Source organism: Agelaius tricolor, unplaced genomic scaffold (genome assembly GCF_023055355.1).
Source record: "Agelaius tricolor isolate 1412-34295 unplaced genomic scaffold, bAgeTri1.0.p SCAF_7, whole genome shotgun sequence".
NCBI lineage: Eukaryota > Metazoa > Chordata > Aves > Passeriformes > Icteridae > Agelaius > Agelaius tricolor.
Genome location: NW_027269267.1, coordinates 1127855 through 1149258, shown reverse-complemented (window position 1 = coordinate 1149258; position 21404 = coordinate 1127855). Strand labels below are relative to the sequence as shown.

At 48.0% G+C, this 21404-nt stretch overlaps 1 protein-coding gene across 4 annotated transcripts in view; it reads right to left on the bottom strand.

Moving 5' to 3' along the window:
- Window positions 1-10423: 10423 nt before the first annotated feature.
- The window catches only part of RCAN1 (regulator of calcineurin 1), a 48138-nt gene continuing 37157 nt past the window's right edge, over window positions 10424-21404 (bottom strand). The window contains exons 1-4 of one of the 4 annotated variants that reach the window (XM_071430082.1): window positions 20569-20789; window positions 17040-17213; window positions 13968-14127; window positions 10424-10665 (exon numbers count right to left, since the gene is read on the bottom strand). In XM_071430082.1, the coding sequence (XP_071286183.1) occupies window positions 10439-10665; window positions 13968-14127; window positions 17040-17213; window positions 20569-20655 (648 nt within the window). In that variant the 5' untranslated portion in view covers window positions 20656-20789 and the 3' untranslated portion in view covers window positions 10424-10438. Of the gene's footprint in view, window positions 10666-10892; window positions 11364-13967; window positions 14128-17039; window positions 17214-20568; window positions 20790-21404 lie in introns of those variants that run through there. The other 3 variants (XM_071430081.1, XM_071430080.1, XM_071430079.1) reach the window with 3 other exon arrangements.

Here is a 21404-nt window from a genome sequence, read left to right as displayed (position 1 = left end):
GCCAGATCCAGCACATTATTCCTTTTGTTTGGAAAGTTTTGTTTCCAAACACCATGCATTAATCAAGGCCCAGTAATGCAGCACTTTGTCCATCCAAATATTTTCCAGCAGATCTCACCAGGGGGATGTTCTTTATCCTGCTGTTATGACCAGCTGCACTCCCATCAAAAAGCTCAGCATGGCATCACCTTTTAACCCAAACTGAAACAAATCAATGGGATTCTTGCTCCATTTAGGAGCTTTAACCACCTGTGAGCATCACAGGAGTGCTCTGGGCAGTGGGGAGCACTGGGAATGATGAGGGGCTGGGAGCTGGGGGAGCACTCGAATCCTTTGCCTTGATGCTGGTGTTTGTTTGGAATTCTCCTCCACCCAGCTCTGTTAAAGCTGAGCTTTAACATCCCCAGTGCTTCCCATCCTTCACTAAATGTAATAAAGCTTCTGATGGCAAATTAATTAAACACGTTGACAGCTGTGATTTAATTGTGGGGGATGAGGGAACCTCTTGGAAAGAGTCAAAGAGAGGTGCCCCTCAAAGTGGAGCTTTCCAGGGCAAAGCAGTGGCTGGAAAGCAAAGCCTCTGTTTGCTCTACTGCACTTGAAGTTCAAAATTCACTCCTTTCTTTCCCACACAACAGAAAAACATCCCATGGGATTTTTTTTTCTTTTGAATCTCACCCAAAAATTCACGTTTGGTGTGAGAGGGGCCCTTAATTCCATCCCATTCCAGCCCTTCCACTCTGCCAGGTTGTTCCAGTCCCTGTCCAAGCCAGCCTGGCAGGGGTGTCCATCCATGATCTGGGGGCTGCTCATCACACCAGCCAATGAACCAGGACACAAAACTGCCTAAAGTACCAAAAACAAACCTGAAATAATCAAGGAATCAACACTGCAGTTTAATTAAAGCTGCAACATCCAAGTTCTCCAGTGGGTTTGGATCACAGAATGGGTTGGGTTGGGTTTGGGGTTAGATTTTTTAAAAAAACCTGAGATCAAAACCAAATTATCTGCAAATGTGGCTTTTACAGGGCCAAAGGATCACCAGGGTTGGAAGAGACCTTCAAAATCCCCCAGCAGCACCAGCATCAACCCAAGGGCCCCATCCTGAACACTCCCAGAGGCTCCAGCACCTCCCTGGGCAGCTCATCCCAAGGCCTGACCACTCTTCCAGGGACAAACATCCTGGAGTATCCAATCTGCACCTCTGTGAGCTCCCAACACCACCTGGAGAGCACAGATCCCGTCTGTGGTGCCTGGGCCAGGCCTCCAGCAGCCACCCCTGGCCAGGTGTGTCCAGCCAGGGCTGCTTTCCCTTTCAAGCTGTGCCAGGATTTCCCTCCATGCCCCAAACAGCCACTGGCCAACAAAGCAAATGCACTCAGGGCAAAGTCAGTGCAAATAATTGGGGAGTTTTCTGCAGTTCAAAAGGAGGAGGAGGAGGAGGATTGCTTCCTCCCCAGCTCCACCCACAGCAAACCCAGCACAAAAGGCTTCTGTTCTGTCTCCCAAAGAAAAATCCCCTGGCATTTCACTTTGATTGATGATACACAATAAACTGAGGCAGGAACCCAGTGCATGTGTTGGGTTGGAACACAGGGACTCCAAACATGGATCCTGCCCCATTCCTGGGGCTGCCCATGCCCAGGGACCCTGGAACCAGCCCAGGGAGGAGCTGGAGCTGCTGCAGAGAGCCCAGAGGAGGCTCCAGGATGGGCAGAGGGATGGAGCAGCTCTGCTGGGAGGAAAGGCTGGCACAGCTGGGATTGTTCACCTGCACAGGAGAAGCTTTGGGCTGAGCTCAGGGTGGCCTTGCAGGGCCTGCAGGAGCCCCAGGAAAGCTGGAGAGAGACAATTTCCAGGGGATGCAGGGACAGCACCCAGGGAATGGCCTCAAAGTGAAAAATCACAGGTTTAGATCAGACATGAGGAACAATTTCCTCCCTGTGAGGGTGGGCAGGCCCTGGCACAGGGTGCCCAGAGCAGCTGGGGCTGCCCCTGCATCCCTGGCAGTGCCCAAGGCCAGGCTGGACACTGGGGACAGTGGGAGGTGTCCCTGCCATGGCAGGGGTGGCACTGGATGGGATTTGAGGTCCTTCCCAACCCAAATAATTCCATGATTCCATTATTGTCCCTGGCCTGATGCTGAGATCCCCTGCAGTGGGACCTCTCCCCATGGTTCCTGTCCCAGTCCCTCTGAGTGGAGCTGCCTTGCTGGTGCAGGGTTTGAGGGATTGCTGGTGCAGGGTTTGAGGGATTGGTGGTGCAGAATTTGAGGGATTGCTGGTGCAGGGTTTGAGGGATTGCTGGTGCAGGGTTTGAGGGATTGGTGGTACAGAATTTGAGGGATTTGTGGTGCAGGGTTTGAGGGATTGGTGGTGCAAGGTTTGAGGGATTGGTGGTACAGAATTTGAGGGATTGCTGGTGCAGGGTTTGCTGCTCCCTCTGGCAGCCACTCATCCCATGGGCAATGGAGATCTTTGGAAGCAAAGGAAGCAGCACCTGCAGAGGGCAGAGCCCTGGGGGCAGCCAGGCTGGGAGCCTGGCATTCCCAGGGGCAGGATCCAGGACTGGGGTTTGTGGCGGCTGATGGCACCAAAGCAGCCCCAAATCCCCCTGGGCAGGAGGTGGCCTGTCCCTGGAGTGTCCCTGGGATGCAGGGAGCTGTTATCCCGTGGGGATGGAGCAAACCCAGCCCCTGTGTGCCTGTCCTGGTGCCCAGCAGGCAGGCTGGGCGTGCTGGAGCAGCCCTGGGCACTCAGCAGGACAAACGGAGGCGTTCAGGATGAGGACAGGCTGGCAGCGCTGCCCGCTCACTCTGTCCCTGCTCCTGCCACCAGAAAGGGCTTCCCAGAGCTCCCTGGCTGCCCTGGGGCACAGAAATGGATCTCCAGCAGGATTTCGTGTCCAAAGTGCTCTGGTAAAGAGCTCCGAGCTCCTTCCCCGTGCCAGGGAGGCGGGAGCTGAGCCAAGGGCTGGGGTTGTGCCTGTGCCACCCCACAGGAGCTCAGGGATTTGTCCTTCCTGGCCTCTTTATCCCCCTCAGCTGAGGGTCTCTGCTCACACTGCAGCTCTTGAGACAGATTGGTTTTGCTGGAGCCTGGTGTTTGCCAAGGAAAAGCATCACTGTGAGCTTTGGTGGACAATTAACCAGTGTTCAATTCGTCCTTCCCTCCTGCTCCTCCAGCCCCCTCTGGAATCATCTCTCCCATTCCAACATTTCCTCAGCTGCTCTTCCCGACCTCAGGAGCTGCAGGAACAAGCAGGGAACTCAAGAAGCTGCCAGGAAAGTTCTGTCCAGCCCAGTCATTTCTCAAATGTGAATTTGAGAGGCTGTGTGTGAACCCCTGAGAGCAGGTGGAGGATGTGAGCAGCTCACACAGAACAGAATTCCTGGGGGAGGGAATTGCAGGATCCTCCTGTTGTCACTCTGAGGGTCAGAGGCAGGGACTGTCCTGGAGGCAAATGAGGCACTTGTGTCACCACTGGGAAGGAGTTTTGCTTCTTGTTAGAGAGGAAAAACCCGCAGGGGAAAATCTGAATTTTAATTGCATTTCCAGTCTGTGTAAGGTGGCTCTGGCTGAACAAGGCACTGCCCAAGATGTCCCATCCTGTGTTTCTTGGATCCCAGAATCCCAAATCCCTGGGGCTGGCCCAGCTCTGCCAGCCCATGCAGTGCCAGCTGTGCCCCATGGGCACCTTGTCCCCAGCCCAGAGCACTCAGTGCCACCTGCAGGGGACACCTGCAGGGCTGGGCACTGCAAAGCTCCCTGGGCAGCCCCTGCCAAGGCCTGAGCTCCCTTGCCATGGGCAAATTGCTGCTGCTGTCCAAGCTGAGCCTGCCCTGGCCCAGCCTGAGGCCGTTCCCTCAGGGAATCTTCCAGAAGAACACGGGGCTGCTGTGCCCACCAGGAAAGCCTGGATGAGCCCCAGCTCTTCACCCTGAAGTCTCAGACAACACTAGAAATATCCACATTATATCAAACCCCTAATTAAAACCCACCCAAGAGAAGCCCCAGGCAATTGGCTGAGCAACCCTCCCCTCTGCAGGAGCTCAGCTCTGGGAGCTCCCTCCTCACAGGGCAGCACAGTGGAGACTCTGACCTGGCTTTAATGCCAGGGCAGTGGTGCTGGGGCAGCTCCAGCCCAGCATTCCTGCACGTCCCAGCAGCTCCTGGGATTCAGGAGGCAGCCTCAGCAGCCAGGATATGTCCAGCAGATTAAAAAGCAGGTGCAGCACATGGTAATCCCTGTGCCAAACTGGGACTGTGTGGGAGAGGCATTCAGCAAGAACTTTCCATGCCTTGGCAGCACGTGGAGCCATCCAGGCCCCCACAGCCTTCCAGGGAAGGCACTGGCACAGCTTTGGGGAGGGTTGTGCTGCTGAGAAGGAAAAGCTGCTTTTTATGGCAAGCCCTGCATTTTCCCACTCAAATAACATCAATAAATGCAGCATTACTTTACTTACAAGGGCTCAACCCAGCATGGTTCAGCTCCTAGAAAAGGTCAAAAAAAAAAATCCATGCTGCTGTTAAAGGCACATAAGAGAATCCCAGGATTGGGCTGGGAGGGATTTTCAGGATCATTTTCATGTCCCACAGGCAGGGACACCTTCCACTGTCCCCAGTGTCCAGCCTGGCCTTGGGCACTGCCAGGGATGCAGGGGCAGCCCCAGCTGCTCCGGGAATTCCATCCCAGCCCTGCCCACCCTGCCAGGAACAATTCCTGATTCCCAAGATCCCATCCAGCCCTGCCCTCCTTCAATTTAAAACCATTCCCTGTGTCCTGGCTCTCTCTGCCCAGGTACAAAATTCCTCTCCCTCCTTTCAGAGCCCCCTTCAGGCTCCGGGATGGGCTCTGAGCTCTCCCAGGAGTCTCCTCCAGGCTCTTCCCATCAGCCTGACAGTGACTCCCAGCAGGGAATTATTTGGGTGAACTCTCTGTAAACCCCACACACCCTGGGGATTGGGATCACTTCTCCAGAGCCACAAGTGGCACCCGAGATTTCCCTTTTCCATCTGGATCCAGCCACTTTTCTCTGTGGGTGGCCCCAGGTGTTCCTTCAAAGAGAAGAGATTTCCAAAGGGAAATGCAGAACAGCAGTTTGTGAAGGTGGGAGCACAAAATCCTGGAATGCTGGGGGCTGGCAGGGATGTCAGAGATCTTCTCCAACATCTGCTGAGGGGATGGGAGCCAGAGCTGGCTTCATTCAGGATGAAGCCATTGTTGGGTATTTAGCTCCACCTATGGGCACCTCCTCGTGCCTCTGGAAATCCTTCAGGTTCAGCCACTCGGTCCCACTTTAAGGCTCTAATCCCAGATTTTCAAGGTGGGAAGAGCCCTTCAGGAGCATCCAGCCCACGCCAGCAGCACCAGCATCACCCCAAGGCCACATCCAGACTCCTCCTGGCACTCCCAGGGACAGTGACCCCAAACCTCCCTGGGCAGCTCTGACCCAAACACCCCACAGATTTTAAGAGGGGCATGAAAAAAGAAATTCCTTTCAGAAACTTTCACAGAGGAAAATTATCAACTTGATTTATCTTAAATGGTGCAGGAAGCTTTGATCTCCAGCACTGGGCATCCATCAGGGCATCAAGAGGATGCCCCAGGCTCTTCTCAGTGGTGCCAAGGGATGGGCAGGGGTTGATGGGCAGCAATTCCCTGCACAGGGGGCACAACTTCTGCCCTGGCAGTGCCCAGCCCTGAGCAGGGACATGGGGGGCGCTGGGGGCTCCTCCCTGGGACATTCCAGAGCCATCTGGACCCAGCCCTGTGCCCTGAGCTCATTCCAGTGAAGGGAAATTTTCTTTCCCCATCTCCAACCTGAGCAATCTCCCCTGGTGCAATTCCAGCCCATTTCCTCTCCTCCTTTCCGTGCCCCTCCTGTCAGGGAGTTCTGGGGAGCAGTGAGGTCCCCCTGAGCCTCCTCTTGTCCATTCCAATGCCCCCAGCTCCCTCAGCTGCTCCTCCCCTCCCAGGATGTGTTTTCCTGCCATTTCCAAAGGAAGTCCAAACAAAAGGAATTCCTGGCAGGAAAACACACACACAACACTCAACACGACAAAGCCTGGAATGTGACAGTTCCCTGTTATCAATGGAAATTTTGTCAGGGAAGATAAATCCAGCCCTGCCAGCTCCATCCTGTCCCCTGTCATTGGAGTCACCTCTGTGCTCCTGCCTCACTGCCTGTAGCACTGAAAATTTGGTATTCATTGAAAGTTTAGTGTCAAAATGTTCTTTACCAGCGTCTTGGGGCATGTCTTCATCATTGTTTTGTCTTTCCAGATCCAATGATGAATTATTAAAAGCATTAGCAAGGAATAATTCTCTGGAAAATGTTTCTGAAGTGTGTTGGGCAAGGCAGGATAAAAGCAAAAAGGAAGAAGTTGTGTTCCCCAAGCCAAGCCAGAAGCAGAACTTGAGCAGGCAGGTGATGAAGCCATGGGCAAAATCCCTGCTGGAATTGTTCAGAGATGGTTCAAAAATTGTTCACAGGCTCCAGAGCTCTGCAGCTCATTCCTTCCCCACCCCTGACGAGTGTGGGCTGAAGAACCTTCTGATGGACTGGGCCAGGGTCAAACAGCAAAGTTTCCACCCTTGGGGCTGCTCTGGAAAACAAAACTGATTAAAAACCAACTTTGGTCCTTTTGAGGTCGCTGCCTTCACCTCTTCAACGAGGCAGGGCTTTAATTGGGCACCAGAAATTCCTTTTTGCCATCACAGGACTTCCATCCCTTCCCACAGCAAAACCTTCATGGTTTCCCTTAATTCCTCTTGCAGCAAAAGGACTTAATGTTATCAGGTAAAGCCATTTAACACTGATGTATTTCTGTATTCCAGGAGCTTCAGAAACCATGGGATGGTTTGGGATGGAGGGACCTTAAAGCTCATCTCACTCCACCTCCCACCAGCCCAGGCTGCTCCAAGCCCCGTCCAACCTGACCCTGGACACTTCCAGGGGTGGGGAATCCAGAACTTCTCTGCAAACAACCCCAAATTATTCATTTTCAATAGAAATATTTCATGTATTATGAATGCACAGGGATTATTCTGGAGCAGGAAGATGCTGATACCTTTATTAGGAACTTGAGGCTCAGAAGAATCAGGTCTGGAACATCCCCCCAGGGTTTTATTCATGGGCAGATTCTCCCATGTGGAGGTCATGCAATTCTCTGAAGGTTGGAAACCTTTTCAAGGCATCATTTATGAGGGCCTGGCACAACATTCTGCCCCTTTGGAAGCTGAAAATTCCCATTCTGGTGCTGAACTTGGAGTGGCTCTGTGCAGAAAACACCAGGACATTTACAAGAAGACAACAAAATATTTTAATTTCAATCTGCCCCGTGCTATACAAGTGTATAAAATACCAACCAAGCATCCATTGGAACATTACAAAAATAACCAGAAAAAGCAAGCAGCACACTGGAGTCATGAGGACAGGAGGTGGCAGATCCAACCAGGAACACACTGAGAGCATTCCAAGACTTCCATAGCTCCCACCTCAGGCAGGGGTCAGGTATTATTAAAATGACTAAAATCAGGTTTATTGATGGTTTGAATTGAAAAGCAGCTCTGCTTTTGGAAGGAACCCAGCAGCAGCCACCTGGGTTTCGACTGCCAAAGTCATGCTTTGATTTTCCATGGAAGAAGGACGGGACAGGAATTATTCCCCGTGTTTTGAACTGAATGTGGTGAGACACAAAGTCCAGCAGTCGTTTGAGAAACATGGAAAAGTCTTGGAAAGGCTTCAAGGCAGTTGTGGCAAACCTACAAAGTTTTTCTCCGTGAATTCCTTTCTTTTGGGTGTTGAATGCAGCACGTGGAGCTGAGGGTAACCCAAAATAATCTGATTTTCCTGTGTGTCCAGCTCCAGCAATCCATGGGATCAGCTCTTCTCAACAGCTCCCATGGAGCCAGGGCCACCCAGACACCAGAGCCAGGCTTTGTTCCAGTTCCCAGGGAATGACAATCCAAGCTAGAGCAGGAAATTCAGTATATTCCTGGTCTCCAGGCCCACATTTGCATTCCAGTCAGGAATTCCAGGCCTTCCAGAACACCCTGTTTCCCTGCACCGTGGCCTGGAATGGCTGCACTCTTTTTAAAACAAATATTATTTAAAAAACCAAGGTGTCAACCAGGAATTTCAGTCAACATTTGCTTCAAGCTCTTCTCAGACCAACTGTGGCAAGAGCAAACCAGGAGAGAGCCACAGTTTGATTGCTAAAAACACAATGAGAGGTTCCAACATCCCTTTTCCAAGACCCCAGGTGGCGTTTCCTAGGGATAGCAATTCCTGTCTCCTCCCAAAAAATCCTGACCACTGTTTCAAGGTGAGGATCTCCAGTTTAAAAAACAGTATTAAAATATTTCTGCCATCTTTCTTCTTTAAAATTTGCATTTAGGAGCCTTTAAACACTGCCATAAAAAAGCCCTAAAGCTTCTCCCACATATTCCCATTGCTTAAATCAGCATTCCTTGGCATTAAGCATTTCATCCCAGCTGAGTTTGGAAGCAAAGCTCAGAAAGTTTGGATTTTTTGATATCCAAAACCAGTAGAAAAAGATCCAAGTGTGCAGCTTGGAGTAGGAATGGACAAGGAAAAGGCACTCCAGCTCTCCTCACTGCTTCCTGGGTGGAATTTCCCAATCCCAAGCAAATCTTTACTCACCAAAAATGCAGATTCAAGTTTCTCCATCAGTTTGGTTTTTTTTTGTTTCCCACTGGAAAAATCCCCCTGCTCTGAATATGCACCATCAGCATTATTTGAGTCCTTTTTTCCCCCCCTCGAGTCAAAGCTCCCAAACAAATCCTATTGGAGATATAAATTACCCGAACTTAAAATAATTTAAAATCCACGTATTCCAACAACTCTCCTATTGCACGTTTTTCCACTGCTTTGCCAGGTAAAACGCTCTGCAGGAATTCCAAAGGTTAAAATTTTAAAAGCACAACTTCCAGAGCACCAAAAGCAGGTGCTGGAGGAATTGGATCCTGCTGGAAAACGAGTGCCAATAAAACCAAATATAAATATATCATGTATGTACACATCCAGGAGGAATTCTGGGATGCTGAGATAATAAATACTTTGAAACAATTCCCAGATTTCCAGAAACTTGGGAGAAACTCTAGAAAAGAAAGCAAATGACTTGAGAAGACCAAGAAGAAACATGCACAAAACCTAGTGTAAGAAAAAGGGTTAAATTCCCAAAATTCCCATCATCTCTCCAACCCTGTCATCCCAAGGTTTTCCAAACACCCATCAGGGGTGTCACAACAAGGAACCGTCCCCCAGAATCAGCCCAGTTTGTCCCCAAAATGTCCCCTTCTCCCATCCTTTGTTCCCGGCACGTGGGGATTCCCTCAGCACAGGGATCAACACTCCGAACTGAGCAGGGAATTCCTTTATCTGCGGCAAACCTGGAATTCTCCTCCCGCAGCTGCTGCGGCCGTGCCACCGCAGCCGGGCACTTCTCCACTGCAAATCCTTGGAAAAATCCTTGGAAAAATCCTTGGAAGGGCGGATTTCCTCCGCCAGGAGCGGCGGCCGGGCTGGGCTCAGCTCAGGGAGGCGGGGCTGTAGTCGGGCCGGCGGGTCTGGATGATTTTGGGTTTGGGCTTTTTGGGCTCCTCCTCGGCCTCGCCCTCCTGGTCGCTCTCACACACGTGGACAACCACGCTGGGGGTGGTGGCCGTGGCAGCGTGCAGCTCGTACTTGTCCCCTGAGGGGGGAAAAATGGGAACAAAAATGGGAATAAAAATGGGAATTCCTGAGGGAAGGGAACCTGGGGGCTTCTCCAGAGGGGATTTAGGGGGAGAATTCCTGAGGAAATGGGACACGGTGAATTTCAATGGGGTTTTTAGTGAGGAATTTCTGAGGAAAGGTCACCTGGGGACTGCTCCATGTGGGGAATTCCTGAGGAAAGGGCACCTGAGGGGGCTTTAATGGCGCTTTTAGGTGGGGTATTCCTTAGGAAATGTCACCTGGGGGCTTCTCCATGTAGGAAATGCCTGAGGAGATGTCACATGGGGGCCTTTCCATGTGGGGAACTCTTGAGGAAAGGGCACCTGAGAGGGTTTTAATGGGGTTTTCAGGTGGGGAATTCCTGAGGAAAGGGCACCTGGGGGCTTTTCCATGTGGGGAATTCCTGAGGAAAGGGCACCTGAGGGGGTTTTAATGGCACTTTTAGGTGGGGTATTCCTTAGGAAATGTCACCTGGGGGCTTCTCCAGGGGAGAAATCCCTGAGGAGATGTCACATGGGGGCCTTTCCATGTGGAGAACTCTTGAGGAAAGGGCAGCTGGGGGGGTTTTAATGGTGGTTTTAGGTGGGGAATTCCTGAGGAAAGGGCACCTGGGGGCTTTTCCAGGGGGTTTTTAGGTGGGGTATTCCTGAGGAAATGGGACATGGTGACTTTTTAATGGGGTTTTTAGGTGAGGTATTATTCCTTAGGAAATGTCACCTGGGGGCTTTGCCATGTGGGGTATTGCAAGGGAAAGGGCACCTGGGAGCTTTTCCAGGGGGTTTTTAGGGGGGGAATTCTTGAGGAAAGTTTGGGTTTGGGTTTTTTGGGCTCCTCCTCGGCCTCGCCCTCCTGGTCGCTCTCACACACGTGGACAACCACGCTGGGGGTGGTGGCCGTGGCAGCGTGCAGCTCGTACTTGTCCCCTGAGGGGGGAAAAATGGGAATAAAAATGGGAATTCCTGAGGAAAGGGCACCTGGAGGGGTTTTAATGGGGTTTGTAGGTGGGGAATTCCTGAGGAAATGGGACATGGTGAATTTCAATGAGGTTTTTAGTGAGGAATTCCTGAGGAAAGGTCACCTGGGGGCTTTTCCATGTGGGGAACTCCTGAGGAAAGGGCACCTGAGGGGGTTTTAATGGCGCTTTTAGGTGAGGTATTCCTTAGGAAATGTCACCTGGGGGCTTCTCCATGTGGGAAATGCCTGAGGAGATGTCATATGGGGGCTTTTCCATGTGGGGAACTCTTGAGGAAAGGGCAGCTGGGGGGGTTTTAATGGGGTTTTCAGGTGGGGTATTCCTGAGGAAAGATCACCTGGGGGCTCTTCCATGGGGATTTAGGTAGGGAATTCCTGAGGAAATGGGACACGGTGACTTTTTAATGGCGCTTTTAGGTGGGGTATTCCTTAGGAAATGTCACCTGGGGGCTTTTCCATGTGGGGTATTGCAAGGGAAAGGGCACCTGGGAGCTTTTCCAGGGGGTTTTTAGGGGGAGAATTCTTGAGGAAATTTGGGGGTTGGGTTTTTTGGGCTCCTCCTCGGCCTCGCCCTCCTGGTCGCTCTCACACATGTGGACAACCACGCTGGGGGTGGTGGCCGTGGCAGCGTGCAGCTCGTACTTGTCCCCTGAGGGGGGAAAAATGGGAATAAAAATGGGAATTCCTGAGGAAAGGGCACCTGAAGGGGTTTTAATGGGGTTTGTAGGTGGGGAATTCCTGAGGAAATGGGACATGGTGAATTTCAATGAGGTTTTTAGTGAGGAATTCCTGAGGAAAGGGCACCTGGGGACTGCTCCATGTGGGGAATTCCTGAGGAAAGGGCACCTGGGGGCTTTTCCATGTGGGGAACTCCTGAGGAAAGGGCACCTGAGGGGGTTTTAATGGCACTTTTAGGTGGGGTATTCCTTAGGAAATGTCACCTGGGGGCTTTCCATGTGGGGAATTCCTGTGGAAAGGGCAGCTGGGGCGTTTTTAATGGGGGTTTTAGGTGGGGAATTCCTGAGGAAAGGGCACCTGGGGACTGCTTCATGTGGGGAATTCCTGAAGAAAGGGCACCTGAGGGGGGTTTAATGGCGCTTTTAGGTGGGGTATTCCTTAGGAAATGTCACCTAGGGGCTTTTCCAGGGGAGAAATCCCTGAGGAGATGTCACATGGGGGCCTTTCCATGTGGGGAACTCTTGAGGAAAGGGCAGCTGGGGCGTTTTTAATGGGGTTTCTAGGTGGGGTGTTCCTGAGGAAATGTCACTTGAGGGCTTTTCCAGGGGGTTTTTAGGTGGGGAATTCCTGAAGAAAGATCACCTGGGACCTCTTCCATGGGGATTTAGGTAGGGAATTCCTGAAGAAAGGGACATGGTGACTTTTTAATGGGGTTTTTAGGTGAGGAATTCCTGAGGAAAGGGCACCTGGGGGCTTTTCCATGTGGGGAATTCCTGAGGAGAGGTGACCTGGGGGGATTTTAATGGGGTTTTTAGGTGGGAAGTTCCTGAGCAAAGGTCACCTGGGGGCTTTTCCATGGTGGAGAATTCCTGAGGAAATGGGACATGGTGACTTTTTAATGGGGATTTTAGGTGGGGAAATTCCTTAGGAAATGGGAGATGGTGAATTTTCAATCGTTCTTTTTTAGGAAATGTGACATGGTGACTTTTCAATGTTTTTTTTTTTTTTAGGAAATGGGACATGGTGAATTTTCAGGAGGGAAAATTCCTTAGGAAATGTGACATGGTGACTTTTCAATGGTTTTTTTTAGGAAATGTGACATGGTGATTTTTCAGGGAGGAAAATTCCTTAGGAAATGGAACATGGTGAATTTTTAATAGGGTTTTTAGGTGGGGAATTCCTTAGGAAATGGAACTTGGTGACTCTTTAATGGGGTTTTTAGGTGGGAAAACTCCATAGGAAATGCTCAGTAACAGGGGAAAATGACCAATTTTTAATGCTTGGAAAGGCCTAAAATATTTTTAAAGTTTCTTTTTTGTTTTTAATTTTAAAGTTTCTTTTTTTTTTCATAAAATTTGGAAGGAAAACTTGGAGTAAAGGAACAGCAGCATGGAGCAGCTCTGAACTCCCACACAAACTGAGGCTGCTGTGTTATTTATTCATCTTTTAGTTATTTATTCCAAGTGTTCCATCAAAAACAACCTCTGCTTCCAAAACCCATTGCAGGGAAATAAAATCTCTGATAAAAATATTTCATAATAAATTATTAAGAATATTTAATTAGGAGGATTCTTGATGGGAAGTTTTAAATCCCAAGATGCAGGAGCTCAAAGTTGTGCCCTGCCCTTTTCTCCATCCTTTACAATTCCCTAAGTTTGGAGGTGAACAGGAATTTAAAAAATCCTCCAGTAAAATGAATCTGACACAGTTTTCATTCTCTTGAATCTTATTAATGAGAATAATTATTCTCAAATAATAAGAGTAATTTAATTCTGTTCAATGTTATTAAATGTGACCATTTTTCTCTCCCCTAAAATTAATAATACTGCCCCAAAGAGGTTAAATCTGAGCTGGATTTAAGGAAAGATTAATTTGCACCAATTCTCATGGATAAGTTGTATAAAATATGGGAGAAAAGGGAAATCCAGGGATATGATCATTAATCACTGGGGAAAGGAGGGGCAGGCATTTATCCCTTTGAAATTCCAAGGAATTTTAGGCTCATACTGACAATTCCTCCTACATTCAGTAGCAGTTTCCTCCTCTGAGGAAAACAGAAATAAAAATAAATACAAATGAAAATAAGTAGAAAATATAAATAGAAAGGAAAATAAAGAAAAAGAAAATAGAATTAAAAATTAACAAAAATAAATAGAAATAGAAAGAAAATAAATATAGAAAGAAAATATAAATAGAAATAAAAATAAATGGAAATAAAATATAAACGGAAATAAAATAAAAATGGAAATAAAAAGAAATAGAACTAAAATATAAATAGAAATAAAATAGAAATAGAAATTTAAATAAACAAATAAAATATAAATAGAAATAAAATTAATGGAATAAAAATAAAAACAAAATAGAAATATAAATAAAATATAAATGGAAATAGAAATAAATAGAACTACAATGCAAATAGAAAGAAAATATAAATAGAACTAGAATATAAATAGAAAGAAAAACAAATAGAAAGAAAAAATAAACAGAAATAAAATTTTCTTGGGAAAGTTTTAGAAATCCGGGAAGTTTTGAGGTGTTTTCCTCCACCAAAATTCTGGTTTTTCCACCTTCTTACCTGGTCCTAGCTTGGAAATTGCATATAAAAGGTCGTAGTTAATGACTGGAGTGGCATCCTCCACTTGTTTCCAGTCCACAGGAGGAGAGGCAGGAGGGGAGATCAGGAACTGCTTGTCTGGGTTTGGGGGGGCCAGGTGGGAGCTCCCGATGTGCAAAGTCTGCAAGAGAAACCAGAGAATCCCAAAGTGTCCCTGAATGCCTGAATTCCTGAATGCTGCATTCCTATATCCCTGCATCCCTGAATTCCTGAATGCTGCATTCCTATATCCCTGCATCCCTGAATTCCTGAATGCTGCATTCCTATATCCCTGCATCCCTGAATTCCTGAATGCTGCATTCCTATATCCCTGCATCCCTGAATTCCTGAATGCTGCATTCCTATATCCCTGCATCCCTGCATCCATGCACCCCTGAATGCCCAAATCCCTGCATCCCTGAATGCCTGCATCCCTGAATTCCTGAATGCCTGCACCCCTGAATGCCCAAATCCCTGCATCCCTGAATCTCTGCATCCCTGAACCCCTGAATGCCTGCACCCCTCAATCCCTGCATTCCTGCACCCCTCCATCCCTTATCCCTGCATGCCTGCAACCCTGAATGGCTGCACCCCTGCATGCCTGAATCCCTGCATCCCTCAATCCCGAAATTCCTGCATCCCTGAATCTCTGCACTGTTGGGGAAGATGAAACAGGAAAGCCTTATAAATATGATTGTCTGGCAAAAGATTGTGAGAATATGGAAACTATAAGCGAGAGTGAAATGAAAGCAAGCTTTGAGATCCCTCAGTTACTGAACAACTGGAAAACAATGGTGTGGCCGGCTGAAGGTGATCCCCCTTTTGATGGAACAACACCCTCTGCTTGCAGACAGCTCCAGGGGTCAGAGCAGACCCTACAGCTTGGCAGAAGGGCCCAAAGAGGAGTTCGTAGGGTTTAAAATGTAACACAGTGTGGTAACATAATGATTCTTATAGGCTGTATGTATATACTACAAGATTTGTATCTTGTACTGGATTAGTAGAATATTCAACACAGAAGAAGGTTTATTGTATTGTAATGAGAACCTCGCCCTCTTACCCTTTTTACTCTCTCACCCTCTCATCCTCTCTCCCCTCTCTTCTCTCAGGCCTGCTCTGAGCTGTGTCTGGCAGCTCCAGCAGGGCCCTGCCCCAGGCCCTTTGCAATGAACCCCAAGTTCCAGCCCTGGCTGCAGGGATCTCTCATCTCCATCCATCCCGTCCGTGCTGCCCCCTGATGCTCCTACACTGCACCCCTGCATTCCTCAATCCCTGAACCTCACACCCCTGGCATCCTTTCATCCCTGCATCCCCTCATCCCGGGGCTGTCGTGCCCTGCCCGGCACTCAGGGTGGCAGCACCAGCCAGGACACAGCTCTGAGGGAAATTCCAACGGGATGTTCTTCCCTGAAAACCAAACCTCTGCCCTTCCACACCTCCGGCAGGACAGGGCCTCTAAGGCCTCGTGACAAATGGTGCTGGGAGTCATCCTCAAAAGTGGGAGTGGAGGGAATTCCAGCAGGGATAAAAATAATCTGGATCATGGGGGGCGTCCAACACTTCTGGATTTGTTTTCCCACTCAATTTTCAGAGGGAAAAGCAGCTGGAAAAGCAGCTGGAAAAGCAGCCTGATTGCCAGAGCCCGAGAGCAGGGAGTTCCAGAGCTGCTCAGGGGGAAATCCCCAAGACTGGGATGGGCAGGGAGAGCCTGGAAAGGGCAGCTCTGAGCCAGGAATGTGCAGCTCCAGAGGCTGGAATGTGCAGCTACAACCCGGGAATGGGCAGGTCCAGCCCTGGAATGGGCACATCCAGCCCCTGGAATGGGCACATCCAGCCCTGGCATGGGCACAGCCAGCCCCTGGAATGGGCACATCCAGCCCTGGAATGGGCACAGCCAGCCCCTGGAACGGGCACAGCCAGCCCTGGAATGGGCACATCCAACCCTGGAATGGGCACATCCAACCCTGGAATGGGCACATCCAGCCCCTGGAATGGGCACAGCCAGAGCCTGGAATGGGCACAGCCAGCCCCTGGAATGGGCACAGCCAGCCCCTGGAATGGGCACAGCCAGCCCTGGAATGGGCACATCCAACCCTGGAATGGGCACATCCAACCCTGGAATGGGCACAGCCAGCCCTGGAATGGGCACAGCCAGCCCCTGGAATGGGCACAGCCAGCCCCTGGAATGGGCACATCCAGAGCCTGGAATGGGCACATCCAACCCTGGAATGGGCACAGCCAGGGCCCTGGAATGGGCACAGCCAACCCTGGAATGGGCACAGCCAGCCCTGGGATGGGCACAGCCAGCCCCTGGAATGGGCACATCCAACCCTGGAATGGGCACAGCCAGCCCTGGAATGGGCACAGCCAGCCCTGGAATGGGCACAGCCAGGGCCCTGGAATGGGCACAGCCAGAGCCTGGAATGGGCACAGCCAGCCCCTGGAATGGGCACATCCAACCCTGGAATGGGCACAGCCAGAGCCTGGCATGGGCACAGCCAGAGCCTGGAATGGGCACATCCAGCCCTGGAATGGGCAGCTCCACACTCTGGATCCCACAGGGACTCCCTGGGTGCTGGCAGAGGAGCCTCCCCCAGCCCTTTACATTCTTGGAATGTTCTCATTCCCATCCAAGGTTATCAAAAAAAGGGAAATATCAACAGCCTCTAAATGTGTGGAGCTCTGGAACAGCCCTGGATTCTCTAATTAATCTGACAAAAAGAGACCATGAAGGAATTCTGGGATGCTGGGATAACAAATACTTTAAAACAATTCCCAGATTTCCAGAAACTTGGGAGAAACTCTAGAAAAGAAAGCAAATGACTTGAGAAGACCAAGAAGAAACATGCACAAAACCCAGTGTAAAAAAAGGGTTAAATTCCCAAAATTCCCATCATCTTTCCAACCCTTTTATCCCAAACCCAAAATTTAACCCCAAAATTGGGCTTTTCCAGCTTGGAAAAAGAAATCCTCCACATCAGCTGGAGGATTGATGGGAGTCAGAACAAGGAAAGCTTTAATCCCCCCAGGATAATCCCAACAAGCTTTTTTTACCTGAGCAAAATAGAGTCTGAGCTCTTTTCCAAGGAATTCTGTCTTGTCCAGCTGGATCCTGGCATCTGCTGCAGACAAAGGGTTGCTGAAGTTTATTCTCACTCTTTTGAAGCTCTTGAAATACTGGAAGGTGAGGTCCCTGTCATAGGGCCGGAACAGGGATTCAAACTTGGCCTGGAGAGAGAGGAGCAGAAGAGAAAATCAGCATTAAACGCTAATAAAGAAATTAATTTTAAATGAGAATTTATTCATAAGGGCAAACTACCACTCTTGAATACTGATTATTGTAACAGCTTTGTTTGTTTTCCTTTTTCTTTCTAGAATGAAGTTTTCTACCTTATCCCTTACTTCTCTGTATCCTCAAAATATATCATTATTATTAATAAATTATATTATCACTTATTATATTATTATCAGAAATTAATGTTGGACAAGACACTCTAATTTAGCTACAGAAGACATTGAAATGTTTCTTAGAAAATTAATACCCAAAAACCTTGAAAAGAAAACTCTGCCAAGCCTTTGCCCAAATGTGCAAATTTCAATGGAACCACCACAAGTTCTCACAGAGAAACATAAAAAATCCTGATTTTCAAGCTAAATGTGATTTTCTGCAGTGACTCAGCACAAAGAATGAAGTCCATGAAGATCTCCTGCTTTCCTGCTGTTTTAAATTTAATTTATGGAAAGTGCTTCCACTGTCCCTGCAGGATTCCAGGCCAAGAGAGACACAAGAGGAGGCTCTGGAGCTGCCAGGCCCTTCCCAAGGCCTTTATTCCAATGGATTCAAACTGGGGAAATTTCCAGCTATTTTCTCTCCCTAAAAGCTTCCCAGAAAGTCAGGATAAAGCCACAATAAACATTATTCCATTGAGGGCTTTTTTACTACAATATTTTGAATTAGCAGGAGGAAAAAAGCAGGGAAATTACGTAAGAAGGCAGAAATTAATTCAGAATTTCATCTTCCTCCATGAGAAGCTCCACTTCACACACTCACCACAGCTGGGTATAAAACCATTCCATTCAAAGAGATTTTAAAATCAGGGCTGTTCTGCTTCTGCAGCTTGTTCAGAATGAGCTCTGAAAGAGGAGCAGGACCCTCCCCACACAGAGCTGGAGTTTGGGAGCCCCAGAGCTGAGATGGAAGCATGGAAAATACACCCATAAATTCCATTTCCAAGTTCTCATTCTGTATTTAAAGACAGAGAGATCTGGGCTTTGGGGTTTTTTTGTGTTGGTTTGAGGGGTTTTTTTGGGTTTTTTTTTTGTTTGTTTGTTTGTTTTTTAATATGTAATTATTTATTTATGTGATTATAGAGATCAGAAATGTCACTTTATCACCATGACAGTTTAAAAAAAAGTTATTTTTGTCCTTAAGGTATCTTAGCAGTAACAGCTCACTGTATCAGGACTGATAAGTATTTTATATTCTTTTATATGTACATTATTATTTATTTTATATTGCAAATCAGCTAAATACAGACCCAAGAGGATTTCTTGTAGTTTTACCAGGAAAAAAAAATCCCAAGAGAAGTATCAAATGGATTAAAAATTCATTGATCTTGCTACCAAAATCAGTAAAGGAAGAGCAGCATGGAGCAGCTCTGAACTCCCACACAAACTGAGGCTGCTGTGTTATTTATTCATTTCTTTACTTATTTATTCCAAGTGTTCCATCAAAAACAACCTCTGCTTCCAAAACCCATTGCAGGGAAATGAAACCTCTGATAAAAACATTTCATAATAAATTATTAAGAATATTTAATGAGGATTCTTGATGGGAAGTTTTAACTCCCAACATGCAGGAGCTCAAAGTTGTGCCCTGCCCTTTTCTCCAAATCCAGGATTACAGAATTCACAGGATCACAAGGTTGGAAGAGACCTTCAAGGCCACTGAGCCCAGCCTGTTCTGCCCCCTGACACCTCCCCTAAACCCTGGCACATCCAGGCTTTGTTAAACACACCCAGGCATGGGGACCCCACCTCCTCCCTGGGCAGCCATTCCAGAACTGATTAAATATTTGCTGAAAATTCAGAATACATCACACAGTCCAAGAAGTCTGGAGGGAAACTTGAGACAATTTTTCCAACCACTGAGAGCTAAAATTGAATAATTCCCAGAGTTGGAATCGCTCCCATCAGAGCAGCCTGCTGCAGACTCCCAAGCCCCAAGACTTTTATGGCAAACTGTCCCTGGCACATTTTCTGAAAAATCCCTTCACCAGGATTCTTCTCCTGGGAAGCTGAGAAGCCTCAGAGAAAAAGGAAAACAATAATTATCTCTTTTGCTTCTCCTGTGTTTGCTGCTTTGGAATGTGGCTGGAGATTGTTTATCCAATGTGTGAATTGTTTTTATTTTATAACCAATCACAGTCAGGCTGTGTCAGGACTCTGAGGAGTCAGCCACGAGTTTTTAATTAGTATCTTGTTAAGCCTTCTGTCTGTATCCTTTCTCTGTTCTTTAGTATAGTTTTAGTAGGGCATTCTTTAATATAATGGAATATAATGGAATGGAATATAATAGAACTAATATAATAGAATTAATATAATAGAATGAGTACAACAGAATTAATATAATATAATTAATATAACATAATAATAAATGAGCCTTCTAAGTACATGGATTCAGGTTCTCAATTCTCCTCTGTCCTGGGACCCAGCAAACACCACAGCAAACTGCAATTTCCTTCCAAATGCAAGCAGAACATCCAGAGTGGAGCTGCCAGAAAAACCCCAAAAACCCAAACCTACCCTTGTTTCTGGCCCATCAGCCACGAGTTTTTAATTAGTATCTTGTTAATCCTTTGTCTATATCCTTTCTCTGTTCTTCAGTACAGTTTTAGTATAGCATTCTTTAATATAATATAATGTAATATAATGGAATGGAATACAATGGAATGGAATGGAATGGAATGGAATGCAATGGAATGGAATGGAATGCAATGGAATGGAATATAATAGAATTAATAAATATAATAGAATTAATATAACATAATAATAAATCAGCCTTCTAAGAACATGGATCCAGCTTCTCAATTCTCCTCTGTCCTGGGACCCAGCAAACACCACAGCAAACTGCAAAGTGCAAGCAGCCCCTCCGGAGCGGAGCTGCCAGAAAAACCCCAAAAACCCAAACCTACCCTTGTTTCTGGCTGGGTGAAGAACTGCCCATCAGCCACGAGTTTTTAATTAGTATCTTGTTAAGCCTTTGTCTGTATCCTTTCTCTGCTCTTTAGTATAGTTTTGGTATAGCATTCTTTAATATAATAGAATGTAATATAATGGAATGTAATATAATGAAATGGAATGGAATACAATGGAATGGAATGGAATATAATGGAATATAATAGAATTAATAAATATAATAGAATTAATATAACATAATAATAAATCAGCCTTCTAAGAACATGGATTCAGGTTCTCAATTCTCCTCTGTCCTGGGACCCAGCAAACACCACAGCAAACTGCAAAGTGCAAGCAGCCCCTCCGGAGCGGAGCTGCCAGAAAGACCCCAAAAACCCCAACCTACCCTTGTTTCTGGCTGGGTGAAGAGCTGCCCATCGGCCAGGCAGGCGATGAGCGAGCCGAAGCTGTAGTGGAAGTTACGGAAATGCATTTTTGGGGCCGGCCCCCGGCGGTCCCGCAGCGATCGCGGCTGCTCGGGAGCCGCGGCTGCCGCTCGCAGCGTTTATAAAGCAAAGCAGAGCAGAGCCAGCCCAGCCCCTGGTGACAGAAAAGCTCTCAGAGCATCCTGTGGGTGACAGCGAATTCCTGAGCATGCTTGGGAACAAAATGTAAGCGGCACTGGAAAGAGGTGACGTCAGTAATTAGTCAGCTTCCCTCTGCTAATTACCGGGAGCATGGAAAATGCGGCTGAGCCGAGCAGGGCAGCTGCTGCCCGGGCTCTTGCAGCATAGTTTCCACTGGCAGTAATTCCATGCAGCTCCCACTCCGCGCATGGAAAATGTTCCTGCCTTGGCAGAATGCTCCGGGAACGGGCTGGGGAGAGGGCAGCAGGGAAAATGCTCTGATGCTCTGGGGATGGGACAGAAATCCCTGAGCTCATTCTTGTTCCACTCAAGAGCCACAGCTGGAAACTCTCTGGGAATGGGGAGAAGGCAGCAGGAAAAATGTCCAATTCTGATTCTGTGGGGATGGGACACAAATCCCCCAGACTGGTTCTTGTTCTACCAGCCACAGGTGGAAGTAGTCCAGGAATGGGAAGGAGGCAGCAGGAAAAATGCTGGATTCTGATTCTGTGGGGATGGGACACAAATCCCCCAGACTGGTTCCACCAAACAGCCACAGGTGGAAATGCTCCAGGAATGGGAAGAAGGCAGCAGGAAAAATGTCGGATTCTGATTC